The sequence below is a fragment of the Thunnus albacares genome, chromosome 15 (genome assembly GCF_914725855.1).
Source record: "Thunnus albacares chromosome 15, fThuAlb1.1, whole genome shotgun sequence".
Classification (NCBI taxonomy): Eukaryota; Metazoa; Chordata; class Actinopteri; order Scombriformes; family Scombridae; genus Thunnus; species Thunnus albacares.
In genome coordinates, this window is record NC_058120.1 from 23,988,730 (window position 1) to 24,016,229 (window position 27,500).

Here is a 27,500-nt window from a genome sequence, read left to right on the forward strand (position 1 = left end):
TGAATGGAAATGCTCGTTTATTACTGATTAAAGCCAGACAGACAGATGGTACCTGCTGGGTCGCCCCTCAGAATCAAATTTGTCATCGACACTCTCAATCTTTATACAGTATACACACAGTGGTACAAATGTTACCATTAAAAAAAAAAAAAACTAAACAAAAATCTGAAACAGTCTTAGCAGAGAATGTGTGCAAACCTTTAAGAGCAGAAGAGGAGGGAGGGTGGTGTTTAAAGGAGCAGGTAAATGCTACAACGTACGTAAAAGTTAAAAAGATGTCGGTTTTTAAACTCATGCTCAAAAATCACTAAACGAGACGTTGACCCCAACTCGTTCTATTTCATCCTGAAAAAGAGTTTCGACTAAACATCTAAAACATACATTCATTGCTTGCATTTCCTCTTCAATAAACCGGAGGAGTCTTGCTTCTTGAATCACCTCCCAGGCGGACGGTAAACAGACGAGCTGTGTAACAATATTGCCATTAAAATGCACAGATCAATCATACCTCTTAATTCATTCACATTACTTCCAGTTCCTGTAAGGCGGATGTGTGATTTATCAATAAATAAACAGGACATCCATCCATCCACTTTTAAAGTGCTGTACTTTTGTGATCTGCCTTTAAAAAGTTTTTACTTCATTAACTTTTAATACGTCTGGGAGAGAAAAAAACAACAAACAGATAAATAATACAAAGAAGAAAGATGAGACTAAAAAAAGTGAATTTCTGATAATTAAATGTAATTATTCACAAACCTTTAAGACAGTAAATGTGGGAGAAAAGAAAAGAAATCACACACAAAGCTGTGAATATGTTTGCTGAAGGACTCAAAAGTGTAAATACAAAAACATACTGTGAGATGAATGTTGTTTTGTATAGTCAGTACCAGCACATGCTAACAAAAAAACATCATGATCAACATCTGACTTCACTGTAAGTACAATCATCAGAGTCACGAAAAGGCATTTAACAGTGCTCCAGTAGAGTCTATATGGCATATCAAGCGGTGTTTGAGGCCTACACAGTGTTACAGAAGGAGAGGGAGACAGTGAGAGGCAGAAAAAAGAAAAAAAAACAAAACAACAACCACAGACTGAGGCTTGTAATCATCTCCTGGTGAGAACAGGCACTAACTTCTGTTGTTGCAGCTCCTTCTTCTGCTACGCGTCTGTCACTAGTGCCAGTTTTCTTCCGAGCGGAGGGTAGTGAATCCCTTCTAGCGTTACAGTGACACATGCTTTTCAAATGTCGGACTCTTACCTCCCTCGTTCTCTTCCTCCCCTCCTGTTGAGCGACCCCGGACATTCCACCTGTTACCTCATGCACAGAGAGAAAGAAAGTCGCAGCTTTCGCTTTCAGAAAAGAAGTTCCTGTACAACGACTGTTCCGCCGGGTTAACTCAGGTTAAAACATGTCTGCGCTCACGGTTCTGTAAGGTGCTTTGCAAAACAAGCGTCCGCTAAATACCAGCCATGCTCTGCAGAGTGAGCCCGGCTTCCGACAACAGTCTGATATATTCGTAGTCCGAGGATGTCCGAGTGTTGGAGTCCACAGGGAGGGAGGGGGAGACTATTTATTAGTAAACAGTCACTGTGAGGAGGTGCGGGTGTTACTGCTCAGTAGGACACACGTTGCGGTCTTTGCAGCAGAAGTAATGCACCACCACGCCGTTGGGATACCTGGCGAACGCGCTGGGAGAGAGAGAGAGAGAAAGTTTTATTAATCAGTGCATGATAGCAGATAAACAGGCGTGAAGTTAAAATCTATATAACTTAAATGAAAATGGAATGAAATTAATGTGAGGCATAAAATCTTGCTGATAAAAAAAACCAAAAACTGCAGAAACACACAAATCTGTTAAAATAGAGAGATAAAACATGTAGAAACAGATTGTGTCATAAAGCAACTTTAATGAGGATTTTGATGACACCCCAGAGAAAGGCACTTAAAAATGAGTCCACCTACACTGAGAGAAACAAAGTTACCTGTTGCCTATTTTCTTCTTGCAGACCCTGCAGGTCTTTTCTTCAGTAATGACACATTTAACCTGCTGGTGGAAGATGCGCTCCTCCTGCACCTGTAAACACAAAACATGCTCGGTGAGATGCCAGAGTTAATAACCATAAACTTTGATAGAGCTGAAAACTCTAACATATTTAGTATACCCTCATACAAGACAAAGAACAGCAGCAAAGCATCACATCTGAGAAGCTGGAAGCGGTGAATGTTTAATTTATTGAAAGAGGCTCTAAACTTGAGGTGTTTGTGGCAGAGTTGCCATGGTGCTGAATTCACAGCCCTCGTTTTTAATCCCTAAAACCTTGAGTGAGTATTTTTGGTCTGACTGTAGAACATTCACATCGTGACACTCCTGCATCACACACTGCAATCCTCCTTTTTGTGAAATAATGAGTGGTGATGAGCGGACACTGTGTTGAAAGATGATTGCAAGAGAAAGGAAATCAGAAAACTAATTCGGCAACAAAAATTATGGGGGTTTTTTTGGGACTTTTATTCATTCTTTGCCATTTTCTTGTGAAATATGGCACAGCTGAAAGACAAAATCAAACTGCTCACAACTGCAACATGCATTCAGACCAACATTGCATGAATAAACACAGAGGTTTTAGGTTGCAACCCAATGTGACATCATCCGGCAAGGCCAATCACGTACAAGCAATTCCTGGTGGATTATTTTGTAACGTGAACTCAGTATTTCTACTGTTTACCTTGCGACTGTCGCAACAAAAGACAAAATAGTCCGTCAGCGCTGTGGTAACCCTTCCAGAGATGTAAAACCCAGTCTGTGAATATCACAAACCATGTTGCAGTGTTTTGATGTCTCATAAGCCTTTAAACGCATTACATCTGTTACTCCAACTGGATTGTACTTCATAGTTTCACAAGTGCATTAAACAACAAACCCCCCACTAATGCAGCCTGCTGTGCTGTTTTTAGTCTGGATCCCAAACTAAAACATGTCACCTGTGATGAAAGGCTGCAAGAAAACACTGATTCATATTAAGAGGCGATGAGGTTGGGAACCACTGCAACATGTTAGATTTTCTGTTGGTATATTTATGTAAATGGTGTTCTTTCATCTTTTCAGGCATGCTAGATCACATCCTACAGTATGCGCTGGAGGACTTTTCTCTGTAAAAACGTAACAAAACCAAACACTGCATGAGATTTAACGGCTGCAGATTGAACTACTACCCTGCTACATCACCTGGAAATTGAATATTTAGTGACATAAAGCACATTTAACATAATACAGTGTGTATAAGACATGATTAACAAACTCACTCAGAACACCAGCAACAGACCCTCGACCAGAGAGTTGCTGAATTTATCCACATTGTTCAAATTCAACTTCAACTTCCTCTCTAATGGTTGAGGTTAGGATGGTCATGTGGTTCTTACAATTTGTCCTTCAACATGAGGAGCTTTGTTATGGCTTCCTCTGTCAGTAAACGCCCCTCAGCTGAAGGGTCACTGAACTGAATTTGTCCGATGAAGGAAAGCTGTTTTGTAGCTGACCTTGTTCTCCGACCTCTACAGAAGGAAACCTATAAATATTTCCCTGTGGTCATAAATAAAGCACCACATTATCTTATTAAACTCACTGTCAGAACACAATAATCAGTTTCCATCAACACCACATGAAACCTCTTTTCCTTTAAGAGAGGATTTTCTTTGACATTACCCATCTATTAGTCACAGCAGCAGCGGCACTAAAATTGTAATCTAATTTACATAAACCACCACGCATACAACAGAAACTCACTCTGAGGAACTCGGCCTGCAGCAGACTCTTCAGCACCTGGTCGCAGCGTTTCCTCTGCGCCTTCTCCTCCAGGACGCTCTCCAGGAAGACCCGGATCTCTCGGATTTGGGTGTTTGCTGGAAGCAGATTGATGGCCTGCAGAAACCAAAACCGCCTGCTTGTTAAACACCACTGACCCGACATCAGCAGCTCAGAAAATAATTACAACTCCTTCATTATTAGAGAGAACTTTGTCCACAGGAAGAAATGTAATCATAAACATCCCCTTTGAGAAGCAAATTACAGTAATTTATAATCATTATTTTTCTAAATTAGCCACTTCTCTGGCAGTGGTGGTAATCTTATGTTGTGGTGAACAGTGATAATGGAGTCATTTTCACATTCATTAGACTCATTATTCCAAAACCTAACATTACTCATTAATCGTTTCAAAGTGAAAATATTAAATTACTTCCTCTTGGAAACAGTAATTCCTTGTATTGCTTGTTAGATTTGCCGTTTCCCCAAAATTGGCAACTGCATCCTCTCTTACCTTAAGAACAAAATAACTCATTTACCTCGCCTGTGTGCTTCTACGCTCAGGGAAACTAAACATCATCGACGTCCAGTAGTCTTGTTGTCTTTTATGTCTATTTAATTTAATCAAATCAGTACAAATAGCCTAATTATACCCACACACAGGCAGCTTAGAGTGAGTGTGTTCTGCTGAAAAACAACCCTAAGAACAGAGCTGGGATTTAGTTTGTGCACAGAATTCAACTCTATTTTAGAGTCATAAAAGCTTATTTGTTGAGTTACTGACTGATACTTCCAAACAGCAAGTTAATTCACTGCTATTAAAAAACAAAAATCTTACTGAGTTAATTAGAAGACAAGTTCTAGGAGTAGGCGGTTTGTATAATTTGTTATATAATATACTTACATTTTTATTTTTTAATACGACATCTCTGTGTGAGAACAAGAACGGTGTCCATAACACATCATGATAAGAAATGTTTGGCATTTTAGTCATATTTAGTACTTTACGTCATCATCGGCACCCTAAACACGCCCTTTCAGTTATTGAATGTTATAGAAAGGCCAGCCTAAAAAAAAGTGGGGTTTGAAATGTTTAAAACAGTCAGCACAGTCAGCTGATCTAATGGGAGGAGGGAGATTGTTCCACAGTCTGGGTGCCGAGGCAGCAAAAGCACAGTCGCCTTTGGTTTTTAGTTTGGCACGCGGTATAGCCAACAGGTTTTTATTGGTTGACCTAAGTGACCGCTCTGTAGAGTAACGGCTTAGTAGATCGGAAGTGTAGGCAGGAGCTAAACCTCGTAGGGCCTCATAAGTGATTAAAAGAATCTTAAAATCGATCCTGAACTTCACTGGCAGCCGATGCAGTGAGGCTAAAATAGATGTGAGATCTACAGCCAGTCCTAGTTAATAGCTTTGCTGCTGCAATTTGTATGAGCTGAAGACCTGCCAGGGAAGCTTGACTGAGGAAAAGTGACTTGCAGTAGTCGAGACAGGAAAAAAAAGACATGAATGATACGTTATGAGTCAGAGGCCGATAATAACGGTCTGATTTTTGCAATGTTCCTGAGTTGAAAAAAAAAAAAAAGGATTGAACCAATTTGTTAACATGGTGTTCAAATTTCAATTTAGTGTCAAATATAAACGCCAAGATTCCTAGTGTTTTTGGGCCAATACGCTGAAAAATGCTATTTGTAGTATTTTCAGGGCCAATAACGAGAAGCTCAGTTTTGTCAGAATTTAGTTGAAGAAAGTTGAGAGACATCCAGTCCTTTATCTCAGCAAAACAGCTGTGGAGAGTGTCTAGGTTGCTAAAATGATCAGGTTTTACTGAAAAATATTTGTGGAGGGTTCAGCAGAAAAGCAGTTTGTTTGGGAATGAGGATGAAAATCGTTTGCTCTCCCTCAACAGCTACTGTGCTGAAGAGCCCTTGACCCCTGTTGCTCACATAGGGCTACTTAAGCTGCCAGCGTGCTTCATCAAAAGTGTTTGTTGGATGGTTGAACAGCTTCAGAAACATCTCAGAAAGACGAGATGGAGAGTTCCGGTCTGTGCGATCTAAACCTAAACGCCGTCATAAACCTGCAGCTTTCCCCTTGAAAGACTCTTAATTTGACATGTCTGTGGTCGGACACAGATGAGCGGTGCCTTCCACACACGATCACATTCACTTAAAATCACAACAGGAGCCATTACAGTATGGTGCATTTCACAACCAGAACGTAACTAAAAACAGCTAAACTTGCTTGTTTTTTTTTTTTTTAAATTTAAGTATTTACAGTGACATAGTGGAAGCAAAGATGGTGCCTCTGTTCCTTTATGATAAGATATGGAAAAAGAAAAAATATACAATCTGCTGTGTGACTGTTTTCTTCCAGATGTGGACTGTGTGGAGCATTTTTTTTTTTTTTTTTTTTTTTTTTTACAGTTGGCAGCTGTGTTTTATTGAAAAACAGAACCAAACAGTGCTATAAAACACTCCTCTAGGGATATCTGCTGTACTCGACAGCATTCGGTGGATCGTGTCAAGACGAGGGAAGGTCTGACGAGCAAACTAGGTCAGAAGCCAGTTTTGAGCAGAATGGCTTTTATCCAATTAACTCTTTGCTATTTTGGTTCTGGGTGCAGGTAGTTATAACGGGTATATGAAAGGGATTTCATCAAAAAGATATTCATATTGCAACGCAGACGCCTCTCGAGGGAGATCAGCACCCCTGGTGGAAATCTGTTTTTGGTTTTGCTGGATCTTTTCTATCATAAAGGGAGCAGCATGATTACCCCCAACAGCGCGAACCCCCTCTCATCTCTGATCTACAAAAAACAAACTAAATCTAATCCTTTAAACAAGTTGCGCTCACTTCAGTCGCTGCTTTAAATTTCACACCAAATGCCAAAAAGATTAATTTCGTGCGATCTCATGTCATCGTTAATCATGTTATTTCACTTTGTTTTAATCCAGCCGAAACATGCCGACCCTTATCAATTTCGCTGCAACATCTTGTCTGAATTAGCGATGATTACTTAATGTGAGCCATGGCAAAGAGTCAACTTATAATACGCCCTTGGTTGAATATGAAACTAATTCTTGCTCTCTGATTTAATGAGCAGTTTAAATCTGATTGAGTGTGTCACATTGAAAAGTTTAATTTAAGTGCAAGAATTTTATCCAAGTGTTGTCAGAAGTACATTTTTTTTTACAGCAGACTATTTCTCTGTGACAACTTGACACTGACAGAGCCCGTCCTGTCACGATGCAGTAAACGTATGTTGTACTCCAGGCGGATAAAAACAGAACCATTTGTTATTTGTTCATAAGTCACCACGGTGAGGAATGAAGCACTGCTCTGCCTTTGTTTACCTTGGTGGTGTTGAGTTTGCTGTGGTGCAGCTCCAGGACCTGCAAGGCTGCCTGGAGGTTGGCCTGTGGCTCCGACAGCTCCATCTTGATGGGCCCCAGGCAGTGGACGTCAGGGGGTGACAGGTACATACGGAGCAGAGACAGATAAACCTGCGGGGCACAAATTCAGCTGTTAATACTTCTTAGTTTTCTCTGAACTTTTTTTTTTTTATTTTTTTTTTTATATTAAATGACCGGGGATTTGTTATGATGACGCTGAGGGAAAACAGCTCGAGTTTCACAGTAAATGCCAACATATGGCGTCTAGTGCAGCAACAGCAAAATGTCACGCAAGACGATAATGAACAACAATGAAGTTCTTTACAGTTTGAAAACAGGATTCATTTATGAAAACATGAAATAAAGCTAAACAAATCATGGTATTTGCTTGGATAAACAAGAATAAATGATTAGATAAGGGTGATTTTAGAGGAAATTGGATCAAAATGTCACTGTAAGTACATTTAATTAATAAAATTCAGCCTGTAATAATTGGTTTAATAACAGCAGTAAACATCTTAATATTCAATGTCCAAACAGGAATCTTATTTCTTTGTGACTTTTCATATAAACAGCAGTGATTCATTGATTCTACTCCAATACATATTCATTCATTCTCCGCGCTCCAGTGATGCAGCATTTTATACACATAAGACAACGTCAGCTGTCATTTCAGGTTAGATGGGTAAATAAAACTGGAGATAGTGTGGTTTTTTTTTGAAGAGCTGGCAATGTGACTGTGACATAAATAATCCATTATATTTTTATAGCACTTTCAGCAAACAGGCACTTAACAGAAGGCAGCAGAGCGGACGAAATGAAAACATGGTCATGATAAAAACAAACATAACAGAGCTCTGATAAATTCCACGAGGACACAAAAAAAACATAATAAAAATCAAAAAGCGGAAAAGGCAAAAGAATCTAAAATTAACAAAACAGGAACAAAACATAACAAAATTAAATGAAATTAAAAAATACTTACATCTTTATTCCCTTCAACTAAACTGTTGTAATACCGGTGACAGAATCTGCAGAGCACACAGAGGAAATCATGAGCAAAGATCACCTTATTTCACCAACATGCTCACAATCAGACAATCAGGATGGCACAATTAGGTCACATGATCTGTTCTGGTTGTGTTCTGTCTTACAAGACAGAAACAAAGGCACTAATACCTTCACTATTTTACTGTTTTATACTCTTTTCAGAAAGTCAATCATCAAGCAAATCAGCTGCTGGAGTTCTCAAGCAAAGCAGGCACAGACCGACTTCCCGCTCAGTAAACAGCGGAGCGGTCTGTGGCGTCTGAAGGAGTACTCACTCTTCAGCCATGCGGGTGTCTTTCAGGATGTGCACATAGATGAAAAGCGCCTGCTCGTGTTTACCCATCCTACCCAGAAGCAGGGCTCGTTCCTCCAGGAGGCCTTGCAGATGGAAAACAAGGTCAAAAGGCGTAAATACAATATATACAACCTGGGTGAAACTTTTTCCTATAAATGAGAACATACTGTATATACATGAGGTAATGGGAAATATAGGAAATATATTCTTCATGTTTCTGAGATGTATCAATAATTATTCCTTCCATATCTAAAGGTATAAATACTACAGACATTATTCTCACATTCTCAAACTCCCACCCTTGTTTGTATTCATTAAGCAAACAGAAATGTCTTGTTTATTCTCTGTCTGCACATTTGTCATTCTAGTGTGAACCCAGTTCGTACCGTCAAAGGGAAAGTCACTGATGAGTCTCGCTGGTTCGTAGCTGATAGAAATATCCAGGAATGACAGCAGCTTGTTCCTGAACTCTCCTAGAGCGCCGTCCTCTTTCCCCGCAGCGACTGCTGGAACCCCTGCAATAGCACAGAGGTTTTTATTACAGTATCTAGAGCTGAAACGGTTGGCTATTTAATTGATTAGTTGCTCAACAGAAAATTAATGTGCAACAATTTAGATAATCTGTTAATAGTTCCATTATTTGAAGCAAAAAAGCCAAACATTCTCAAAAGAGCAACACTGACAATTTGACATTTTATCAACCAAACGCTTGAATTAATAGATTAATTTAATCATTAATTGCATACACCTAGTGTTTCAAATGTATCTTAAATAGGGCTGCTACTAACAACTATTTTCATGACCCATTTTTCAAGATTTATTTGTTGTTTTGTCAATTAAATCAGAAGAAAGTGAAAAATGCCAACTGTAATTCCCCACAGCCAAATGAGGTGTCCTGTTTTTTCTGACAACTCCAGTCTAAAACCCAAACATATTCAGTTTAGTATCATATATAACAAAGAAAAGCATCAAATCCTCACATTATAGAAGCTGGAACCAACAAAAATGACCAGAACGATTAATTATAGCTTCAGTTCTAATCTTAAAAAGGTATAAAAATGTCAATAATCAAGAAAAAATTTCTACAGTTTCACTAGTTTTTTAATTTATTCCTTGAAACGTCCTCGGCTTGAGGTAATCCAAGAAATGTAGATGTTTTTACAGATACAGAAATTGAATTAATATTGTAGATAAAAATATAAATTATACAGCTGAAACAGGCTTCAGTATTTACAGTCCAACTCTATTGTTGAGAATCTCAATAATCTCAGAGAAACAGTATCCTCATATCACAGGCTGCCTCCTGCAATAAGCTTCACGACACAAAGTCAAGCAATAACCTGCCCCAAGGACAGATTAATTTATTTAATTAGTTGTCTTTATTAGTTTATTTTGCTAACAAAGTGCACATTAATGAGCATCCCTACAAATGCTGGCGTGCCTGTTCCCTGCTTGAGCATTAGAAGGCACAAACAGAAAGAGACGGATGGACTTCTTAATGAGTCCAGACAGGCTCTGTTTGCAAAGCAATGAGATAACTCTCTGGATGAGGAAGCAAAGGGGAAACCGAGTCCATATGCAGTGATGTAATCACATAAAAATCCATTGATACATTACAAAAATAAATTGCTCTTTTGGCATTAAGTTCATGGTGGGGGCATTTTGCTAAGGGGCCTGTACCATGCAAGAAACCCAACATCCTTGAGCTGTGAGAATGTAATTACACACTTACGTTTCAGAAATTTACTTTGTTTTTTAGCTTAGCTTCAGGTAGATAAAACTGAATGTTAAGTATCTGTCAGTACCACTGACTACATATCTGTATCAGGATGAAAATAATGAAATAAGCCCATAATTGCTTAGCAAAACTCTACATAAACATTACTTTCATAATTTTCTGTTTTTAAAGTTTACTGTGCAATGTTTTTTGACTTTCCGAGGGCCTGGAAACACTGTGGAGCTAAAAGCCAGATTGATTTTCGACTTTTCTCATACTCGTACCTTCTGGCAGTGAGTTGAGGTATTGTTTCATGAGGCTTTGAACCCTCTCCAAGTAGAGCTGGATCAGCACGTTGTGAAACTCTGGGCCCTTCTCGTCCCACACGTAGATAATGTGCTCCAAATATGGGATGGCGAGCTCCTTAAAGCCCTCCTTCAGAAAGTTCAGCACCTTGTCTCTGGGCAAAGTCTCCACCTCTGTTAGGTCCTCGGTGAAGATCTGGACAGGAGGAGATGTTTTAAAACCTACAGCAGAGCTTTCCTCATCGTAAGTGAACAAACAATATAGTCGGACTTTATAAAGAAAGGTCTAATGTGATTTTTTTGCTCTTCAATAAACAGGGCTTCTATATACAACCTTATAGCAATAAATACAAAAACATCAAGTAATTAACTATATTTACATACATATATAACATAACAAACAACTGAGCTGAGCATCCTTTTGTGACTTTTTATGTAAATCTGTGTGACCCACCTTTAGCCCATCCTCAGGGCAGATCTTAAGCACCCAGGGCGAAAACTCAAAGATTATGCCAAGATTCTCCACTCCTGTGTGGGGGGGGGATTACAGCAGACAAGCAAGTTTAACTTCATCAAGGAGGAAGACTAGCAAGGACAGAGACTCGGTACATGATTACACTCGTAGTTCAGTTTGTAGATCAGTTCAAAGGACCCAAATGCAGCATTTTACCATCAGGAACTGATTACAACGATGATTCGGCATATTTAGCACAGCTAGTGCGGGGCAAGGATGTGTTACAGTGAATGATGGTGAATGCTTATTTAATCTGAAATAAAACAGAAACCAATGCAATATCATTAAATATCAATATAGTGGAAGATAAGTGAAATTATAGAAACATATTAAGTAATATTCTAAAATATAATAAGCAAGAAGTTGTTTTTCTTGATCTGGAAAAGTTTGAAGCCTTTTAAAGAAAGTTGATACAGTTAAAAACAAATGATTTCCAGCTAGATTGTCTCTAAGGGGTGCACTTGTCTATAATATTATAATGGTATGGTTTTACTGGTCATGGAGAAAGCAATTGAGATTATTCTTATAATTGCTTTATTGCCCATTATTGTTACCATTTTACTGCCCATAAGTAAGCATCGCTACCATTAACAAATGAAACAACTGCTGAGCACACAGCTTTTTTTGTCAGTAGGTCTAATTTCACAAGAAATTCACCGGTTTGCTCTTGAGTTTAAATCACAGATTGGAAAACAGGTGAAAGGCAGATGGAAAGAAACAAAAAACAAGTTCTCTCTCGTCATGTTTATTCTAAAGCCAAAAGAAAACCTTCGACAGAAAGAAACTATTTCCTCTCTGTGACCAAATGCAATGTTTTTAAGGAAAAGTGTCTAATAGCAACAAAACACAGGCAGTAACAGTACAACAGGTATTAAAAAGCTTCTGGAAACCATCTCCCTCGTGGGCTCACGCTACAAGAGATAATTACTCAGTAATTATACCACTGTATCATAATTAAGTCGACATTGATGATGTGTTCAATGATAACAAACACATCACCTTTAACTGCCAATTTCCCAGTAAGTACAGTATTTATCTTGGCATCACTGGCGCACAGATAAAAAATATTTATGCATTTACACAGTAACTACTGACACACATGGTAGGTTAGGTCAGCTCCAAAGGCTGCAAGACTATAACATGCGACAGATGAAGACTATACGTTTCATCCAACATCCATAATCAATCAACATGAAAGTTTTCTCAGAGGTTTTCCCAAAATTCCCCCAACAAATTTAACATATCTAGCGGAGATGACAACTTTGACATTAAGTTAAAACAGATTTGAGTAGGCCGTTGAACCTTACCCAGCCTTTGGAGGTACTGTACTGTTCGCTCGTGGCCCTTCAGCGGAGAGTTGGCCTTGGTGGACTGGTCAAGTAGCACCTGCAGAGCTGTGAAAGGGCAAACAGGGTGAAGAGGAGCGAAGGGAGGCGAGTGAAAGGGGGGGAGCGAGAACAAATGTGGGATTAGGCTGAGTGATGGAAAGTAGCACGATGTCATCTACTCCGCTGTGCGCTGCATTACATAATTCCTCCGTCAACAGAAATTGGACGAAGCACATGCACGGCGTTAATTGGTGAGCAGGAACAGCTGGTTTGAATTGGCAGGGGGAGACTCGAGCAGCATGACATCACAAACACAAATTGCAGAAGGTCGATTAAAACCAGCCGCGCTCAGAGTGAGAACAGCCCACAATCTGCTGCGAAATGGAGCCAAAAAACCAAATAACATTAAGACAGCTCAGATCTACGAGTATGACGAGTCGACCACATGCAGGAAACCTCCTCTGAGAGAAACTGTGTAGCCTGACAGAGCTGATCCACCTTGTGCCTAGAATACAGCTTTGTTACAAGGCCAAAACTGGTACCTATTGATTTTGAACATAATGGAACAATTCAGCTCACAATGGCTGTTACATTTCAATGGAGGAGGTAATGAAGAGACCACTGACAAAAGGACGACGTTGGTCTGGCATTGAGTGATCCGACATTTACATGATTAACCTCAAATTCAACATCTAATTCAGGAAAGAAATTGGGAACAGATGTTTCATTGTGCTTTATTGTTATTTGTTGAGTTGAGGCCTGCAAGAGATAAACCACACTCTGACAAATACAGTTAAACTCAGATATCAGTCATTATCCAGTTGATTGACTTAACTGTTGTCTGCTGTTTGATGATAATTTCCCGCTTGAAAAACAAACATTAATCTCATTGGAAATTTAAAAAGGAAAGGGATTCCCATGTTAAATTAGAAACCACAGTCCATTTCTAGGGATTTTTACCCATAATTTTTTGGAAAACACATAGAGAGATGAGGGACCGTCTTTACAGAGAAGAGCAGACTTCAGAAAGAGAAGATTTACTTGTCTGTAGTCTTTTATGACTCATTGCATGCACTATCCTCGTTTGACTTTCACATATGGCTTTCGATGGAACGCCAGTGAAAACACTCCTTGTAATGTAAAACAAGCTGTTGCTCAAGCTTTTTTTTTTCTTGATTCAAACAATATTAAGAATTTGTGAGAAAACCGCAGAATAAATCTGTTTTTCATTGCCAGTATTTTTGAAAAAAGTGTTTTTGTCAACCAAAAAGTTGAAATACATCAGAGACGCCTTTGCAGCAAGTCAGCTTTTTCTTGCGGAAAAAAAAAACAATCACTCATTTCAGCAACAGGGAAGTGACCTGCTTTGTTATATTAGGGTTTACTAGGTTGATAAGGTTGCCTCTGCCTTAAATTAAAGGTCAGTGCAGATTCCTTTCAAATAATCACAGACTTCTGTTCATTCATCCAGATGACAGACAGGGACACAGAGACTGAACCATAAGAAATTCAAAGAGACAAAATCTGACTGATAACCCTTTAAACTCAATGTTCAGTATACAGTTTGCACGTATGTATGAAAATGACTCACAAAATGTAATGCAAACATGCTTTTATGTATTATATATCTACCATTTGACTAATTTCTGTTATTGAATGTTAACTTATCGACATTAGTTTAATGTATGTTCTTGTTTCTTTAATATGTTTTGCTACCTATTTGCTTATGCAGTTAACAATCGCTATAAGCCACTAATGCAAAAATAGAGCATCTTAACTTCTACTTGAACTCCAGAGAGTGAAATACCTGCCCGTTTTCCAGGGGAGTCAACAACAGTTGAAGGAGTTGAATAAATCCTAACCTTTTCAAATGAGTTATTACACCATGGATCACAAATAATCAAATGGAATTCAAATTGTTTTTGCAGAGAAATCTAGTTCAGTACAAATACACAAATTAGGACCTGGCATATACTATATATCATGTTTATAAGTCAAAATCTAATTTTATGTAATGCAGATCACTTTCTTAGTTTGATTTTGAATTGCATTTAATAACAAATGGCATGATCTTATACGACTGGTTGAAAAATTCACATTTACAATAAAAATCTTTATTTTTTTTTTTAAATATTGGCACTTTTCAGACTTGTCTGTGGCTCACAGGACCTGTTAGAGCCAAAAAGCTTAAAAGCTACATTTTTAGGTTTTCTGCAGAGCGCTGTCTGTATTCATAACAGATTCAATAGGACCCTTACAACTGTGAAATGACTGTTGACACCCCACAGTGTCCTACACTCTCTAAGATCTTATTGGACAATGTACATAATTACAAGCAGCTTCTTTCTCCACGAGACTTGATGATTTATCAGATTTTAAGACTCATTAAACATTGTGATATGATTGATGGTTTGCAGCATCAGGCAGACTCTTACCTTTCTGGTGCAGTCCCTTCTTCTCATAGAGAATAATGAGCTCACTGTACTTGTGAGCCTTCTTCAGGACATACTCGCTCTCCTCGATGTGACAGTGGTTGTTCTCCAGTCGAAGGAGGGGGGACACCAGGGCCACGTTGGTCTAAATGTGGGGGGAGGGCAAGAGCGGATTACATAACATCATTTCCAAACATTAATCAATCCAACCCTTTACAGTTTAGCTTGTGTTTCACCCAAAGACCACAAGCAGGTGACTTCACTTATTAGTTCCACCTCTCTGCTTCAGTGTGTTTATTGTTTAAATAATCTGGTGCAGACTCTTGGCTCTCCAAAGTATGCACTATCTGAAAGGATACTCCAGGCACTCCTTGATAAAGTCCCTCCAGCATTATCTCCCTTCTCTGGGAATCCCTCTGATTAGATAGTGCTTATTGTACCTCCAAAAGGGAAGCACATGGTGGCATTTTTCCTGGAAGTCCAAATAACCTGAACTGGCACATATCAACATGAAAGAATGGCAGAAAGACTTTGAGGTCCATCCAGACTGTTGTGCTCCTCACACAGAGCCCAACTATCCTGCAGAGAAACTTACTTTGGCTGCTCATATCTGTGATCTCATCCCTCATTCCAACACAGACCACAAATGAGGTTTGACACACAGATTACCTGGTAAATCAGAGGTTTAGCTTTGTTGCCCACGCATCTGTTTCCCTGAATCAAAACCAGACCTGCTTTTATTGCAGCTACTACACCTGAATGACCCATTTGGCCACTTGTGAGGTCAAGTTAACTGCCTGATGTTGCTGCCAGTTTATCAGAGTGTTTCAATTTACTAATTTATGAAATCATATGTTTTAAAGGACAGTAGATCAGTTAAGCTTTTGCTTGACAAGAACAAGAGCAACACACTGTGCAGAGTGCATGCTGTATATTGAGCAAGACATTAAATTACAAATACTGAGTAATGATTCAAGTTCAAAATGAACAGGTGGATGTTTGAACTGAATTTTCTCCAGGCAAAAGAGAAATGGAAGATAGTCTGGGCCTTACGTGCAGGTAACATTTCAGCAGGGTGGTGTCAATGATCTGCAGGAGTTTTTTGCGGCTTTTAATAGTGGGCGTGCCCTCCATGAGTGGGGATGTTGTGGAAGGGTCAGAGTCATTCAGCTGTTTCACAAGGTGGCTGCGTTTCTGTGAAGAAGGAGAGAAAGATTTTGATTTCATAGTTATTACTGTCCGTCCTTTATTTTACAGCACTTTTCTTGACTTTTAATATGCTTTTAATGTTATATAAACCTTATAATTTTGTTAGTTTGCCTCAAATGAGATTCTCAGTAACAAAATGTACCACTTCCATGGATCTTTATCATTTTTCCTGTGTTTTAAGGACGTCATACACACAAACAAACCTGGGTGAGGTAATCAATTAGAGCAAGATGAGCCTTCTCCAGCTCTGCCCCAGATAGCGTAGGCAGAGGGTTGGGATAGTGCAACTGCTTGCGGTAGTCTGACGGGAGCAGGTCCGGGTACAGTCCGATCACATGGGTGGGATCTGCAAAGCCCAGGAGATGAAATGTGTTGAACTGTATTCCATGTAAGATACTTTGTTTAGTAGTCCTTGATTAAAGAGAAAAGAGTTTAGAGGACAGAGTTGACATTACAAAGCATTACCATGACATATACAACATGAAAAATTCTCAGTTAATCAGACTTGGAAACAAGAGCTCATTAAAGCAAGAAAAAGTCTGTCATCATAGTATACACAAGATGTGACATCATTATATTGGAAATGTGTATGTAAATAAAAAATATTCAACATAATATTCAGAATAAGCAACAGATGTTTAATGAGTTCAAGAGAAGAGAAAGAAAAAGGAGAATAAACCTCATAAATACGACCAGATTCATCTCAATTAGGCTGCTGTAAATAAATGCAGGTCCTAAGGGTACAATGGTTCAGAATTACCAAATAAGGACAAATTAGATCACTTTACCAAAAGATGACAATCTTCCTATTGTGTACTTTCAAAAGTCTGAGCTATCTGGCACTTACTGTCTATTCCTACAGTTCTATATTCCTACGTCCTTGTAGTGATTTGCAGCAGCGTGCTTGTAGTGAATAGCAGACTTGATCCATGTCTGGTTCTGTTTTACAAAATTTGCCTGAACAGACAAATCAGATGTTCACTGTGAAGGACAAGGGCCCTACCTGTGCCGAGTTTGGCGAAAACCTGCATGGAGTCATCAAATCTCTTCTGGCAAAACAGATTGAAGGCATAGAGATTCTGGATGTGATGTATCTGCTGCTTCTTATCACCATCTGAATCATCCTTCATCTTCTGGCAGGAAAAAAAAACAACAAGACAAAGAAAAAAAAAAAAAAAAAAAAAAAATTCATCACGCTACAGCAAAACATGCCCAGAATGCTCAATTCCAGGAATGTAACACACATGAATGGCCTTTTTTATTCTTGGAGATGCCCCTGGAAAGCTAGACTGCTTGACTGGCTGACCATAATGTACAAAGCTGTGAGCGTTTTACCGTTTCAACGTACTGCTACTAATCAAGATAAATTATTTTTATGTTCCATCCTCTGAGCTAAAGTACAAATTCAATCTTCAGGAATTTAATAACAAGGTTTAATAGTAAAGTGAATGGTTCTGCTACTCACCGCCAGCTGAAGAGCCAATTCAAACTGCTTGTCCTGAAGAAGCTGTCGGATCTGGCTGGCTATGGACACGGGCACCAGGCGCCACACAAAGTGGTTGCTGGCAACATACACAATATTCGGCCTGTGAAAGATAAGAGGGGAAAACAAGATAGAGAAACGGTTGGAGCAAAGTTGTTTTTCTTTGTAAGGAGGAACTGACATCAGTATCATAATCATGAGAACCAGGCAGATGATGATGAAAGCAGCAAATGATGTATTATGTTCTTTTAAGGGTGTTATGCATAGGAGCCAGTGGTAGCCATCAAAACAGGCCATCATTTATCATCTAACCTGTAAATACATGCCGGCAGTACTGCAACAGTCACTGCAGCCTTCTTTACCTCAAATACAGTAATGCTGAATGCCCAAATGGCAACACAAATTACAATATCGGGATGACAAACCCACACAGAGGACTGGCTCACCCTGCTGAGGTGATGAAGCGAGGTCTCTGCAGCTCCACGCTTTGCACCAGCAGCCTCGGCTCAAAGGTCCGGATCTCCACGTAGCGAGGGAGAACTGCTATGATGTACGGAGGCTGGTGCTCTGAGAACATTTGAAAAGAGGCAACGGTGTCACGTTCTGATGCATGTCAACCAATGAATGGTTTGTGATAAAAAGATAAAACTACAAATCTTCTGCAAGTCATTAAAAATGTGGATTTACGTGCAGTGGTTGTTGATTTAATATAAAAATCTAATACAAATTTTTAACACATGGTTCAACATTTGAGGTTGATTAGGTAACTTCTTTGAAATAATGACACTCAGACATTGAAAAACACTAATTTATCTCATCTTATAAAGTTTTGATATCCTTCCAACTAGAGCCACAAATGACGATTATTTTCATTATCCATTAATTAATCGATTATTTTCTTGATAAATTGATTATTTATATATTCTGTATATGTCAGTGAATCTTGAAAAATGTCCATCACAAGTTCCCAGACTCCATGGTCCCTTTTCAAAATGTATTGTTTTGTCTGACAAACAGTCCAAAATCCAGTTAATTACATAGAGTATGAAAACCAGAAAATCTTCACATTTAGGAAGCTAGTTTTCCTTAAAAGAAAATTCCTGAACGATGATTTGATTATTAAAATTGTTGCAGACTAATTTTCTGTTGATCCACTAATTGCTGACTATCCATTAATTGACTAATTGTTGCAGCTCTACTTCAAACAAACACTGTCTGTCTGACGAACAGGTGCCTCTGTTGAGGAGTGGAGACCTTGAGGCTGATGGGGCAGGAAATCCAGCCTGAGACAGCTATCTAGACAGGACTGAGGATGGACTCTGGATATGGGACAGACTACACCCACAGGGAGAGCTCAGGCCCTCTGCTCCAGCCATGAGCAGTGAGAACAGTCAGTTAGAAGTATTCTCAACTGACTAGCGCTCATCCCCTGCTGACGCATGCCAAAGCCACAGTGTTGACTATATCAAAATGAGGAAATTGCAAACTGTATGAAGCCACTGCTTGGAGGCTTCATTTCCCCTTTGTATTGTTCCTTTCAGCATTCCAATGAGCACAGAAAGAGGATGCTTAAAAACAATCTGCATCACTTCTGTCACAAAGTTCATTTGTAAAACAGACCTGTGGTGTCTTTGTCACAAGATAAAAGAGATATAAAATTGTCTTTCCTCTTCTGACATGTGGAAAACAGCACCACAGAGAGGATGGAAAGAAAGAATCTGCACAAAGACAAATTAAGGAAGGAAAAAGACAGACAGCAGCTGGATGACAACAACTGTCAAAACAATGGCAGTATTTAGGCCAAATTCTTTACAAGGTTTATGTGTTTGCTTCAGTATCTAAACACTGCTATGTGACAAAACCTGCTGAATCAGAAATGAATAAACTCTACAGACAGGCATAGTCCACATGTAGTACCTTGCACTTTAACCAGTCAATGAAATTAAATCACAACATTTTGAAAACTTTACACAGATGCAGTAAAAATGCTGCATATAATTCAACAACTTACTATTATCAGACAGGAACTGGAGCTTTATTCAAGGATGGCAAGTTTGGCAAAGAGGAAGTAAATTAATCTGAGATTATGAAAGACTCCCAATTATATTTTAGATGCTAACTACGTTTTCTAATTTGTGTACAGAACAAAAAGGCTCTGTGTGACATAGAGCTTCTCTGTAATGTAATGACAAAAGGTCAACTTTCATAATTGTGGTCTCCACCGCAGCCTGGCTTCTGTCCTGATGTGTCAAAATAATAAAAACCTGTTTCTTCTTCTTGTGTTTGCTTCTTTTTTCTGCAGTGTCTTTCTTTTTCCACTGCAGAAGGGTTTTATCATTGGCAAGCTATATAAATGTTAAATGGTCTTATTTATAGGAGTGAAAGCTCTTGGCAGAATCAATAGATGCTTGTCACAAGATATCATACACTGTTACTGTAAATATAGTATCTAACACATCTGCACATTACAATGTGACTAAGATGACTAGATTGTTGAACTTGAGTGATTTTGTTTATTTCTCTGGGTGAAAGGGACTGCCATGGGTGACATATTTTGGCAAAACACCTTCTAACCCACATACAGAGCTGAGGCAGGATTTTTGGCTCTTGTTACAAGGCATGCGGGCGTCCTTTTGACTTTGCTGTCGCTTCCTATCGGTATCTGATACAAGTTAACTCTAGCAAAGACATGAAGATCAAAAAAGAAGAATAGAAGTAGCAACTTGGACTGGGCATGAAGTAGCTTGTTTTCCATGTAGGCAGAAATATAACACAACAGGGTTTTCCCTGCCTATTTAACTCAAAGGCAGGCTGCTTTTGTATTACTGGACGCCGCTTTTGTTGAAAATTCCAGCATGTGATGTTGACAGAATGAAAAAGGCGGAACTCAACTGTGAGGGCAGTGCAGCACTCGACAGTCTACAGCGAGCACACGCTAGAGTTATCTTGTAGTTCATCTTCCAAACAGACAGCGATTGCAAGCATATTTTGATTTAATGACTTAATAATTGAGACGAACATGAAGTATATTGTGAACTTTCTACGCTGTCACTCAGAGGCTAACGTTAGCGGAGCAGCGAGCTCCAGCGGTGACAAACGAGATTGGCTGACCGACACACACTGCAGCATTAAACAACTTAAACCAACTCTGAGGTGAAAAAAATAACTGCGCCCGCTCAGCGTCTTGGACAGTCTTTCCCCGGAGGTAACGGTCCAGCAGAGAGGCTGCTCTCCACTGCTGGAGACATGACGTTAATAACAACACAGTGGAGGGCTCCACCTCCCCGTTAGTGTGTTATCTCCATACAGGCAGGAGACAGTAAGATGCTTTCAAATTAATTCATTCATTAATTAATGCAGTTAACTTTATAAAATAAAAAGCCTGCTGACCATTTATGTTATCTGCCAGTTATGTTTCATATTGTATTTCAGTGGAATAAGGACACCAGTGAATGGTTTGAATGGTTTGGCACACAGTGTACTGGAGCAAGAGACTGAAAATAGTGCTCTCTTTTCTATTCATTCAATCTAGAATCGGTTTTGAATCGACTTGTCACCCAAGTATTGTGATAGTATTGAATCAGGAGATAAGTGGTTCAAGGTTTAGAAAAAATAAACACGTAATTTGTCACAACCTTTATTTTTCATATTTTTGTTCCATCTTGTTATAAAATTTAAATCACTATGGACACTTTTGTCTGTCAAATCATAATTTTTTTTTCACTTAAGTGCACGACACTCTAAAGGTGCACAATAAGCAACTAAGAATCTCACAGTCTACAAACTCACTGTAGCAAATGGACATATCCTTAAAACATCATTAAGTGTAGAATCACAGAATACTTGTATAATATATTGTAGTATTGAGTGTGTGCAGAAGTCTTCCTAGTACTAGTTTTTGTGTCTGTTTCTCACCCATTGCTATAGGGATGTCCGTCCAATTCAGGGCACACTTTTGGGTGCAAACACCCTCTTCATTAAGTACCACAGTTAGGTCATCCTGCCCGACAGCCACCTTCCCATCAGCCAGTGGGGCAACTAGAGGCTCCAACTGCTTCCCTGTGGGAAAGAGTTCCTTGATGGAGCCACGGCCATCCATCTGGTTGACAGGAGAGATAATACATGTAAGCCAAAAGCCACAAACCTCTAAATAATATCTTATTGACATAAACTTTATTTGTAAGGTCAGTTACAAAGTGCTTTACTGATTAGGCTAACAATAACACTACCAAGCATTCACTGATAATATGGTAAGACTTTTAGGAGTAAGAAGTACAAGGGATGAGCCCAAAATAAACACACAAATTCACAGATAACAAAGCAGACAGGAACTTATTATATAACAGTCTGCCTCTAAAATGTGGTATGAAAAGATTATTTTAAAGTGACGCTGTCTGTGAAACATTCACCTTCTGTAGACTTGAAAAGTAGCTTCAAAATGTTTGTAGTTTCACTTCTCAGAGAACAATGGATTCAAGCCATATCATGTGTGAGTCACGACTCAGTCAAGCTTGATAAGGTTTCATTTCATTTTGGTGAAACTGTTTGAAGCAAACTGAGCATGCAGACGAACACTGTGGAAGTGAATTATGTTTGAGGAGTGCTTTAACCGGTTTCTAAGGTTGTTTAAAAATTTTCTACCATGAAAACATGTTACCGTTATTCCAATTTTAACCGCCATGAATCCAAACTGACTACAGCCTCTGATCTCTTTAACAAACGAAAAAACCTTTTTGAAGCCATCTTTCAAGTCTACAGGGGATGAGAGTTTTAATATTCAAAATACAGATTTATGTGCCCAACATCACTGCAAGTTGTAAGTAGTGACAGATGAGTGAAGCTTAATGCAAAAGGCTTATCCTCTTCTTCAGCACATACCCGAATGAGGTAATAGTCTCTTTTGAAACCGACACATATGGAGTTTTCACACCAAGCCATGGACTTTGGAATATCTGGTGCACCAAAGTCCCCCTGAGAGCCAAAAAGAAAACATTAAGATGTCTAAATGTGTCAAAAGGATTGGAAAAAAAAAACCTTATAAACTTGGATCATACTGCAGTGAATCACATCTTAGATATATTTTATTTTTACCTGCAGCTCATGGAACTCTCTATCCTTCCAGTAATACATCTGGAGTTTCTTTTTCACTGCGACGCACATTCTCAGTCTTTCCTCTCCTGGGCCGGTTTGCTAAAGACAAGAGACAAAATATACAATTCATGGCTTTAAATCAGGAAAAATACGAGTGCCACACAGACATGTGGGAATGAAAGGAAAAGTGAATGTTATGACTGTCTTTCAGATACAACAGCCATAAAACTTAATGGGATAACACCAATGTTTTTGCATGTTTTAGCCCATTTACTACAAATGATGTATATCTTCCACACTTGCTGTATATTTTTAAGCACACTGTGTTAAATATGTATACATGTGTTTTTCTGTCTTCAAAGCAGCCGCTCTGTCTCTCATGGACTTGACAATTGCTTGAGCTATGTGATCCATAACAACAAACATCATATTGCATTTTATTTCTGTCTGCGGGGCTGATTTAAAAACTGTCTGAGTCGTGTGTTATTGCGCTTGTGGAAAACAGCAGTAGGTGTGAACAATTAACCTGACACGCACTGCAAATCTGCATGTGCAACTATGACCACTAGTTTTATGTCTCCTCCTCTTTATGCGCTTCTGTTTTCAATATGATGGATCACCTATTTTAAGCCTTTAAGTTTCTATTTTTCCTAACCACAGTGAAATGAAATGTAGAAAAGGGCTGCCTGCAACATAGGAAACATATATTCAAAAGGCTGAAAGGCTATAGTGAGCTTCAGGGAACAGTCAGCAACAATGTAAATTATACTGTACATAAGTTGTAGTAAGTGGGCCTAGACATGCAAGACGCTGGTTTTGATCTTGTAAGACTATGTTGAAAACAGCTTCCGATTACAACACTCATCTGCCTTCTCAGTCCGCTAACCCGTAGCTGTATGATTGTGGTACTGTGCATGCAAGCACTGTTGATTGCAATACAAATACATGTATACAAGAGCAGCACTGTACGGTAACAGTACTGCTGGCATAGTGTCCAAACCTCAAGAGGGCTGGAACTGACCTGCAGGTCACAAGCGAAGAGCGTGGCTCCTTTGGCTTTGGACACCACAGTGATCTGCTGAAAGGTCAGCAGGTCATGAACGTGGATGTTGTTCTCTGCAGGAGAATTAAGATGGAGAGTGGAGATGAACGCTGTGCTGTGTGTCAGTACACAAAAAGATTGCAGTTTCAAAGCTGAAAATGTTTAACAATGAACAGATGTGGAGTAAGCAAAGGCGCCTTTAGACTGTGCAACAACACTGATTAAGCAAGTTTATTGCATGTCGCATTGTGTGAGACGCCTGTAATAAAAGCTTGGTCGTAATCTGTGTCAGACTGTATGATATCAATTTGAAGGCTGTCGGATTGTGTGCTAAATACATGGTGATTCTTAGCATTACAAAATTTAATAAGTCTATGAAAGTAGTGACATGTCATCGGTTAACATCATCCATCTGCACTTGCTCTAAAGTTTGGAAAATGCAGCAAAGTCATGCAAACTTTGTTTTCGTTTCAGCTCCACTGTTTTAGTTTTTGTGTGCCAACTGACGAAGGAGAAAAAATGTGTTTTCCTCTCACACTTCATTCAAAAAATAGCACTTATGAAATGTACCTACGGCTAGTGTACTCTGTGTCATTTCTATGTCATATTCCGATTGGTTTGTTTGTAGACGTGCGGCATAGCAGCAGTCACGTTGTGAGAATTTGGTCTTAAATTTCTGCCTTTCCATCACATCAGTCGTGGGTGCATGTGTCTCACAGTGAGATCTAGTAGCACCGTTTTGGGTTGACAACCAAAGATTTGACCACGTTTCTCTCACAACTGTCAACTTTCGTCTCCGACAGCCCAAAATCGCACAGTGTAAAGAGGCCTTTAGGGAGAGAAACTTACCCAGAAGACTGACAAGGATTTTGTATTGTGAGACGACATAAAGCTGGGGAAAGAGCGAGAAACACAAATTAACCATAAATCTAACAGGCATTCATGTGGACATTAACAATAAAACAATAACTAAACTGGGAGACACTAGAACTCAAATCTTAAACCCATTTTGTCTGGGGCTCTCCAACCACTACCTGGTAGGGTAGGAAGTTAATAGATTCAATCTTGACTACATTGTTCAACTTGCAGGCTGATCTGAGCCATCCTAATAATATTTTTTGGTATTTTCATTTGGCATATGATTAAGTCTTGAAGTGTGTGGGATTCTCAGCTTCATTCCAAGAGAGGGAGTTGGTCATCGGCAACTAAGAGCCAAATTTAAAGCAAAGTGAGACGTTTACAGTCCTAATATTTGTGATAATAATGCAATACAGTATGTAGTCCCAAGAACCTTAAAGTTTAAGACTTCTGGTGCTTTTTCCCTACTGCGTTTTAAATTTATGCAGAAATTCAGGTCTGTGGTTATCTCTTTCTGTAGTCATATCTACCTGCTGAATCTTCTTTGAGAAGTTCTTATTGGATTTTTCCAGTGTCACTTCAAACCGGTTGGTGCCTAAGGAGAAAAGAGACAAGTTCATCTAAAAATGAAGCAAGCTTTTTATTTGAAGCAGGTGGCGATAAGTTGAGAGGGTCTGCAAATATACAACAAAGAATCAACTGCATCCCATATCGCCTTGGCTCTTTGTACCTGCGTCCTTCTTTATTCGGTAGAGAAGGAGATGCCCTGGCTTAGTTCCAACAAGCAGCCAGTCCTCTGCGGGAAGATAAACTCAAAATCAGTGGCAGTTCAAAGGATGTTGTCAGTCATTTCAGGCAGATTATGTCATCAAACGTAAAGATTTCCAATCAGAGTTTGAGCTGTGATATGCTTGCAGGAAGATCATTCATGTGAGTGCCAGTGGTGAGATAAATTATCACTTCTAGACAAGTGGGACACCTGAGACTGCATTTAAATCAATGCCAAAATAGACCATCAGCTCAATGCCAAAGAGTAGCTGATATAGATAGGGCTGCAACTAATGATTATTTTCACTGTTAGTTAATCTGTCGATTATTTTCTCGATTAATCAATTAGTTGTTTGGTCCAGAAAATGGTGAAAAATGTCGACCACTGTTTCCCAAATCCCAGGGTGATGTCTTCAAATGTCTTGTTTTGCCCACAACCCAAAGATAATCAGTTTACTGTCATAGAGGACTAACAAAACAGAAAATATTCACATTTGGGAAGCTGGAATCAGAGAATTGAAAAATGACTCAAAATGATGAATTGATTATCAAAATAGTTGGTGATTAATGTAATAGTTGGAAACTAATCAATTAATCAACTTATCAGCTCTACAATCAAACGAATATTTTCAGTCATAGTGAGCTGTGACATGCTTGCAGGAAGATCATTCATGTGCCAGTGGTGACATAATTTGTTTCACTTCTAGACAAGTGGGACACCTGAGACTGCAGTTCAATCAACGCCCAAAGGGGCCATCAGCCCAATGTCAAAGAGTAGCTGATATAGAGATATGAAAGTGTAAACAACTCACCCCAGGCCGCAAGACAGTCAATCTGGAGAGGAAGCTTCTCCAAAATAGGCACTGGTTCATACGCGTCATGCATCTTGAAGTGATCTTGCTGATTCAATTACAAAGCGCTCTGATTGATCAAACCCCCCCACAATGTGTTGACGCCTGTCGGACAATCGCTGACTGACTGACCGCTGTTGTTGAGTCTGTCACGGTGGTACGCCTTTATGTGTCGCCATTAACCACCTGAGCAGGTCAGTGTCTCGACAGGCAATGAGGGAAATCTGCACTGGTGATAATAGATATGGTAAACTGCTGTAAAGCTATACAGTTTGACTTAGGAAGCTATTTCCCCGACCAAAACAACAGCTGATCGTTAACAGCTAGCTCGCTAGCCTAGAAGTTGACAGGCAACGGCTACAGCTCCTGAACATCGTTACTTCTCACTTCATGGCAGCTGAAATCCGAACAAAGGCAGACGGTTACTTTGTCGACGACGACTCACGTTGACTTAAGAAAAATGTTAAAAGACTCTGCATTGGCCGTGGCAGTTAGTCTTGGCTAGCCAGGTTAGCTTCATGCTACTTCCTCCGTTGTGTTGACGACGGCTGCGCGAGGGAATGGGGTTTGACAGGCACGTGACTGAAGTCAGTGCGCTCACGAGGAACGCATTAAAGGTGCAGCGACTACATTTGTAATCATAACTAAATGGTGCTGCGCAATTCTCGCGATATGTTATTCACGGCGTTTTAAAAACAGAACCATTATAATGAGGAATTTATTTCATTCGGACAAAACTGATTTTTTTTAACACAATCTATGACATTGATATTGAAATATTAGAGCGTTTATTTTTCACCTGTATGTATTCGTCATTTAAACATTGAGTAAAGGACCCTTACTGAGCTCTTTCATTTTATAATAATGTTCATACTAATTATAATTATATAGGAACAAAGTGCTTTCCAAGGTGAGGAAATTCAAAACACAAGCAACATTAGGGACGAGAGGTAAATATATATATACATATAAACACATATGCACACAGGCCTACTGTATATGTACACACTCACACACACACACAAACACATTATTTTGACATGACATTGAAATTAGGAGTTTTAATGGAAAAAAATAGATAAAAAGAAATTGTTTCATTTTGGCCAATGTATTCACAGATGTTGAGTTATTAATATTAGACCTCTTTTTAAGTTTGTTTGTTTGTTTTAACAATTCTTGAAACTTTTAAAACAATTTGATAATGATATAAAAGTAGGGCATGACAGCTTTCAGTAGTCAAACATGAGACAAAAACATTCATATGAATAGAAGGCCAGTGTGTTATAATTTCATAAGTAATTAATAAAGCCAAAAAATGATGAATATGGTAAAAAGAAACATGTATGTCAGTAC

General features: G+C 39.1%; 1 protein-coding gene across 2 annotated transcripts; it reads right to left on the reverse strand.

Annotated features, from left to right (window-relative positions):
• vps39 (VPS39 subunit of HOPS complex) lies at positions 1 to 26,748 on the reverse strand. Of its 2 annotated transcripts, none has more exons than XM_044375264.1 (24): positions 26,109 to 26,748; positions 25,259 to 25,324; positions 25,059 to 25,123; positions 24,520 to 24,562; positions 23,650 to 23,744; positions 22,629 to 22,727; positions 22,416 to 22,508; positions 21,453 to 21,636; positions 17,984 to 18,104; positions 17,520 to 17,640; positions 17,058 to 17,187; positions 16,258 to 16,400; positions 15,899 to 16,039; positions 14,849 to 14,990; positions 12,393 to 12,479; positions 11,026 to 11,099; positions 10,551 to 10,767; positions 8,936 to 9,064; positions 8,530 to 8,632; positions 8,190 to 8,235; positions 7,166 to 7,315; positions 3,792 to 3,926; positions 1,990 to 2,081; positions 1 to 1,695 (listed from the first exon to the last, which is right to left on the reverse strand). In XM_044375264.1, the coding sequence occupies exons 1-24, from the start codon at positions 26,179 to 26,181 to the stop codon at positions 1,614 to 1,616; spliced, it is 2,631 nt and encodes an 876-aa protein (XP_044231199.1). In that variant the 5' UTR covers positions 26,182 to 26,748; the 3' UTR covers positions 1 to 1,613. The 2 variants fall into 2 exon arrangements, with proteins under 2 accessions (XP_044231199.1, XP_044231200.1); XM_044375265.1 differs by having other exon boundaries at positions 17,058 to 17,184; positions 26,109 to 26,747.
• Between the last annotated feature and the right edge of the window lie 752 nt (positions 26,749 to 27,500).